General features: G+C 33.7%; 1 protein-coding gene across 1 annotated transcript in view; it reads left to right on the top strand.

Annotated features, from left to right (window-relative positions):
* Nucleotides 1–3,832, top strand: part of LOC125645811 (uncharacterized) — a 4,896-nt gene extending 1,064 nt beyond the window's left edge. Inside the window, exon 2 of the mRNA XM_056160238.1 lies at nt 2,300–3,832. Coding sequence (XP_056016213.1) covers nt 2,300–3,541 — 1,242 coding nt within the window. The 3' untranslated portion in view covers nt 3,542–3,832. The remainder of the gene's footprint in view (nt 1–2,299) is intronic.
* The last annotated feature ends 3,668 nt before the right edge of the window (nt 3,833–7,500 follow it).

Below are 7,500 nucleotides of genomic sequence, written 5' to 3'. Positions count from 1 at the left end.
ATCAGCATGCACATTAGAACAGCTTATTAACATAATAAAGCAATAAACTCGCAGTAAATGAGTCAATATATATATCCATACATGACTATGAAATTGTTTAACTAATGGTGCATATTGTTAATATTGTAGCGATGTACATCTGAACATAATCACAAAAAATATACCTGATATACTAACAAGAGACAGCAAGAGTTGGTACTAAAGGATATATCAAACAGAAATCCACTTCTGCCTCATGTAGAATTAACAGATACATAATGTATAGAGATAAACTATAAAGTTTGTATGTTGAACTGTAGGTGTAAATCACACTAAACTGCAATGAACAGCAAAAGACAGTGCTAAAAGATAGTATATTATTAGTTATATATGTTAATTTATCTGCCCATTAATGCATAATGAGTAACAACAACATGCAGTCCAACAACATAACATACTATGATGGTGGTTTTACTTTAAAAAAGTCAATATCCAAAAATAAGTGACTATATGAAATTCTTTAACTATACATCTGACTTATGAATTCAAATAATTTGCATAACACATCAATTATGAATATATCCTCACAGTTCATCAACCATAGAAATTGGTCATAGACATATTGTTAAAAAGATGACATTTCAGTGATATTGTGGACAAGAGATTAATTCTTGATAGATTATGTCATCCGGACAACATAAATGCATTTCATCTTCTACCTCTTTTAATTTAAAATTGGGACGCAGTCTCTCCTCTCTTGATATTCCATAATGTCTACCCCTCTCAATCATCATAATGTCTAACTCTCTCAATCATCAGATTGTGTGAAGCAATTCGAAATTTTGTCAAGAACTGTCTTTTCTCAAATTTTCTTAAGATTAATAAGTATAAGGTTGATCTAGCCCAAAATTTTGTTTCATTGTGCAGTAAGAGTCCAACTTCCCAGAGGTATTTTATCAATTGTTCCCTTCTTTGATACCACTTTTCATGAAAATATGAATTAAGAATGTGTTTACAGTGATATTTAAAGGATGGTGCAGTTGATTTCACATAGGATTTTAACTGAGGAAGTATAGTTGTTTGAAATTATCAATGGAACCAAACCATTATGATTTATTTTTGTTGAAGTTGAATATTGAGGCAGAGTCTGCAGCTTTTAATAGAGGAAATGTGTCATCTAGGTTCTCTAACCAGTAATTCAAAATATGCTGAACAATGTTGAAACTCATAGGGTGTCTGCCTAATTCAGAAAGAACAGCAAATTTTGTACTTTTGTTATTCACACCTAATAAAAATCTACAAAGTTTGTAATGTAGTTTCTCACAAAGTGATTTTGAATATAATTCGTCCAAAGCAATTGTATGGAGCGCCAAATTAACATAAAATCAAATAATTGAAGATGTCTTCAATTATTTGAAGATATCATCAATTCAATTATTGCACTCTTTAAAGTAGTTCCACCCTCCTGTGACATCATAGATTTTTCAAAATCAATTATTTTTTTTAGATTTATGCTTGATATTACCATAGATTTTGTTGGAGTCTTTTTCAATGGTAATAGTAAAACATCTTGCTAAACATAAAAAATTCAAAAGTCTAAGTTATATATAAATAACCAATAATATGTTTCAAAATAATGAATCCAAGGGCAATAACTCTGTTTTTATTGAATCCTTTATCAAGTTCATTATGTGATAGATTTTGCTTATTTTTTATAGATTTTTGAATAGATTTGTAAAGTACCAGTTTCATGAAACTATTATGAATACTATTATATCATTTTAACCAGTTTTTGTGAAATTTTAATGATGCTGTTGAAAGAAATATTGCAATTTTCTGACATTGATATATGATTTTGTATATGCATGTCTGGCATTTTAAAAAGTGTGATGACATATATATCTTATTTGATAATTTATTAGTTTTCACTCAAATGAATTGAAATAAATACACATTTAAAACTTTTATCAGATGATAATGCGAGTATGGAGTTACCTTAATTGAATTAATGCGTGCATTAAATCAATTATTGCTCTCATCAATTGAATTAATGTGCACTTCAATTCAATTATTGCTCTCATCGATTAAATTAATGAGCGCATCAATTCAGCTGAATAATTAATGCTATCATCAATTCATGCAAATATATATATATATATGGAAAGTCTTCAGATAAGGGCCAAGGTGACTCAGGTGAGCGATGTGGCCCATGGACTTCTTGTATAAATATTCATATTGACTGTATGTAAGGTTTAGTTTTCACAAATGAATGAAATACATGTAATGAACTTAGAACTTAGTGTTCTTAAATCTTTTGTAGAGAATGGATGCTTCAGAGTCAACATCAGATGCTTCTGATCAGAACAAGGAAGAATCCATGGATACTAGTACTGAGATGGAATCCGTGCAGACGGCTGACACCAGCTTGCATACAACTGGAGCCTCTGAATATGCGTCTCTAGATATGCATGACTATTTCGGTAGTGAATTCACCACTGTTACCAGTGATTTTGTACATGTTAACAAATGTACACAAACTGTTTTCGCAGTGTCTCAAGATCAAAGCGTACAGACCAACAAAATGAGTACAGAATTGAAAAATAATTTCTGCCAGACAGATTCAAACAAGTGTGATTTTTTATGTCAAGCTTCAAAACCCGATATAGTGTTTGAGGATATACAGGAATCAGATGAGAAGATTATGTTTTACACAGGAATTCCAAACAAAGGTACATTTAATTTACTGTTCAATGAGATTGTTGTCCCATATCACAGAACTCAAACAGATACCGTTAAGAACTGTGGGGGGAGACCAAGATGTCTGCGAATAATAGACGAGTTCCTCCTCGTGCTTATGAGACTTCGACTTGGACTTCTCATAGAAGATTTGAGTGACAGATTTCACATCTCCAGATCAACATGTGCAACAATCATTAACACTTGGATTGACTTTTTATCCGTGAATCTTTCTTTTCTCATATCTTGGCCTGACAAAGAAACAAATGATAGAACAATGCCAGTCGATTTTCAAATGAAATACCCAAACTGTCGTGCCATTATTGACTGTACAGAATTTTTTACAGAAACTCCACAATCTCTTTCAAACAAGTCCCTCATGTTTTCACACTACAAATCACACTCGACATGGAAAGCACTTCTAGCAATTAATCCCCGAGGAGTTATTACATTTGTCTCAGATTTGTGGGGTGGCAGCATTAGTGATAAACAATTATTTAAGAAATGTGGAATTTTAGATTATCTAGAGGCTGGAGATCAAATTATGGTTGACAAAGGCTTTTTAATTTCTGATTTAACAACCCCTAAAGGTGTTGAAATTATCATACCACCATTCAAACGCAATGGAAGATTTAGTAGACGAGAAGTGGAGGAAACACGTCGAATTGCAAATTTGAGAATTCACGTAGAAAGAGCCAATGAGCGTGTGAAAAACTTTCGAATTTTACAAGGAACAATGCCTATTACCTTGTCTAAAGTTGCTAGTAAAACTTTCAAAATTTGTGTTGCTCTCTCAAATCTGCAACCTCCTCTGGTTCTCAGATGATTGAAATACATTATTCTGAGATTCATGTACGACTTTTCAAACAATTTTTAGGTAATATTGTGTATCATTTTCAACCAGCAGTACATTATAAGTTTTCTTTGACTACATGAATGAATGTCATTTTGAGAAATATATATGTATGTGGATGTTAGGAAACTACTAGTATACAAATATTTCCAATGAATTGGATTGTGTTCTACTATATCATCATGTATCACAGAAAGGATGAATCCAATACATGTATATAATTTAAATTGTTCAAATGTGATAAATCTGCTTTTATCAAACAAACATTGTTTTGTTGTATTTATTTCATTTGCAACAACAAGTGGGGATCAAATAATTATGTAAAATAATGAAATTGAAAATATGTTTGTGCTTCTTTTTAATTTGCATTCAGTCAGTCTTTATTAAACAGACATTTTGATCTTCGAACTCGAGATGAGAACAGCTCTGGAATTACTGCATATTTGTAGAATTTCTCCAATTTGATAACTACTTCATTCCAGAATAGATCATGATAATAAATTCTTTCAACTGAGTGGTCAATTAAAGTCCAAACAACAAAATCACACCATTTTCTACCAGATATAGCTAACTGGCCCTGAATTTGGTAGTAATAATTGTGATTTCTTTTTAGAGTTACTTTACCATCCAACAATTCACAGAAGAAATCTTTCTGTGATGCAGCTTCTGATGGTGATAGAGTTCTATATTTGTAGGGGCATTTTATTTCAAGAGTTCCACAAGATTCTTTGCAATGTGGACAATGGAGAAGTCCATCTGGGCTGGTACCAAGATAAGGGTAACTTGGATTAGTAAGGAGACCACATTCTTCTACATGCAGTGAAGGATGGTGTTTTTTGGCGCGATATAAATACATGCGTCTTGCTGCAGCCTCGTGAGTATTTCCCCAGTGGGTGGCATCTGATTTGAAAGAATTGTAATTCATGATGGATTTCACTACATTTTCTGAACCAGTTGTTTCCCTCATTTTGCAAATTTGTCCAAAGTTGGAACTTGTTACCCTACCAATTCGTGCTTCAATCCAGTGCTTGCTTTTTCTTTGCCCTTTTGTTAACTGTTGGATAGTTTTTACATCATTTTCTGAAATTGACATTTGTTGAAAATACTCCTCAAATTTTTCCTGACAGAGATGGGAATCTAGTTTCACAGAATCACGATATTGAAAAGGAACATTTTGTAGGTTGGGTAATGACGAGCTATGCATGTCTTCCTGAATAGGGATTGTTTGCAGAAATGCCGCATTTGGATTGCATCGACGCAATTTTTCAGCAAATTGTATCTTATCAATGTCAAGTAGTTTAGAACCTGATCTACTTGTGTCTTTTTTTGCAGATTTGTGGTGCCCAAAGTCTTTGTTCTTTTTGAAGTCATATTTGTTAAAAGACAAATCTTCTGCTTTTTTGGGACTCAGTTTCCTTTTACGTGGTTGAACCCATTTACACTCTGCTGACGTTGCTGAATTAAGTCCATCAACTTTCTTCTCCGTAATATCTACGAGTGCATATAACGTAGCAGATATATGGTTGCATGCCTCACCTTCCCTAAAATTATCATAATGGCAGGTTGATATGCAGTTATAACAAATATTCTGAGAGTATTGCACAGCGATACATAGTCCCCTACCGGTTGCAAAAATTATTGGACCGCAACAATATTCGAAGTTCATTATGTAGATAATGGTAAAGGGGGAAATTATGAAACCAGGATAGGAAAGTTGGAAAAATATCAAAATTAATATGTAACTTGTTATGGAAAAGCAATGTACCAAATATCAAATGAATATCTGCAAGAACAGCGAAAAAGTGCGGAAACTGATTTACTGGACTGACTGGCAGACAGACGGAGTGCAAACCTAAAGCCCCCCCCCCAATAAAAAGACAAACCTCTTTAACGCATACTTCAAATGGGGGAGGGGGTGTCGTTTTAATTTTATGGGTTCAATTCCTCAGTTAAACCTTTTATTTTACCACTCAGTACTACTCCAGAAAAATTTAAGGGGGGGGGGGGGGGGGTCACCGGCTTTTTGCTTGCTTACCATTTTCGTTTTTCATGTAGAAATTTCCCATTATTGAAATGTTATAGCCACAAGTTTAAAAGATGGGTATTGATAATAATTGTTATTCAAAATAATTTTATTTTAAATCAAGCAATTTATATGATTTTTAGCGTTTAAATACAGGGTATGTAATCTACGTATCCACGAATTTCAGGGGGGGGGGGGGGGTTACTGCCTCCGTGAAACAAAATCAATTTAGCATGAACATATACTTCGAGTTTTCCACTTAAAAACTGTCATGTTTATTTCATTTTTTTCCTCTCTCTCTTATTACAAATCTCAAAAAATCGAAACAATTTCACTTTTTCATTTATATAATTTTCAATTTCATCTTTACGTTAATTTTCTATAGGAAATTAGAATCTTTTGCGTGGTTAGGTCGTCGTCTATCAAATGTAAAAATATTTTCTTTTTTTCAAACGACCGCGTTAATTCGAATCCCTCACGGACATAAGGTTTTTTCAATCTAGATTTTTTTTCTTATTTGAAACACACTTCTAGAGTATTCAAAAATGTTTCATGTCAAATTTCTGCTTATTACGATGTGCCGAGTTTGTAATAAACTTTTAACCTGGACATTGTTTAGTTTGTTTAGTTGGACTTCGTGTCCAATATGTGAATGAGACTCACAACAAACACGCCAAATACCTGTATTTTATTAGTCAAGGCTGCTAACGAGAACTTATGTTTTATGAATTAACAATGGGGAATCCTACAGGTATACGTATATAAGAGTTTAAATCTAGATGAAGGTCAGTTCCGCATGTACGTCACAACACTTGCCGCTTCTGTGCAACACCCTCTTTTCTCAGGAGCTTTATTCTGGATAATTTAGACCCTTTTTCTAGCACAGCTAGACTTATAAAATGTCAGAGGTTGCTTGTTAAATATTAAAATAGTAAACGTTCAGCGATAAGAGTTCTGACACTTTAAATATAAATCAGACGATATACATACCCGGCTGCACATGTACAATTTGCGGAGTGGACACGTCCAGTTACTTTGGACAGAGTTACCCAAACATTGTAATCGGGTTTGTTTTTGACAGAGTCCGTTGGTAATGATGGAACAACTTTAGCCCTGATAAAACAATGAGAGCATTCCTCATTTACAGCATGATATTGGAGATCATACACGTGCCGATCCTCGTAAAAAACCCGAGCTTTGAGCTGACGAGTTGCCATCATTTTTTGGGAATCGGTTGTTCTGTTTTGACTTAATACTAAATAATTGTACAAGTCGTTGTTGGAGATATTAGGAAATAAGTGAACGTCCGACTTCCAGTTCGATTTTAAAGATTCTGGATCAGGTAAAATTTCACTGAGGGGAGTCATTAACTTTTCAAAACGCCGAATACCATCACTTATAGCATCTGACACACTTGTTTCTGAGACAGTTTTTTTGTTCAGAAAAATCACACCCTTGACTCGTTCAAGGAGTTCTTGTTTGTTTCCACTGACCATTTCCTTACGTTCCCGAAGAAAAGATTTTAACTGTTTGATAGACCATTTTTCAATTTCAGCATCCATATTCGATATGTAACTCGAATTTCGCGCAGTATGATCGTGTTACTACCCGGAAGTTGTCATAAGCACACTAAATGTTAGAGTACAAAGAGAGATAACTCACGTTTTCGGATAGGCCTATACACGTGATGTAATACGCTATTTGGACTTTCCCCATCTATACACCGATATATAATAGTCATCTAGACTTTATTATTTATACACGTGATGTAAAACGCTCATCTGGACACATGATGAAAGTCTTCACATTAATTAACAACAGTACATGTACCAATTAAAGTAATCAACGGAAAAGGAGTCACCAGTATCTCCAGGGTTCACATACTCCTCCAGGAAAAAGTGACTATTTA

The sequence above is a fragment of the Ostrea edulis genome, chromosome 3, assembly GCF_947568905.1.
Source record: "Ostrea edulis chromosome 3, xbOstEdul1.1, whole genome shotgun sequence".
In the NCBI taxonomy this organism is placed as follows: Eukaryota; Metazoa; Mollusca; class Bivalvia; order Ostreida; family Ostreidae; genus Ostrea; species Ostrea edulis.
The sequence above is the reverse complement of the archived record's forward strand: the minus strand, read 5'-3'. Positions and strand labels throughout refer to the sequence as shown.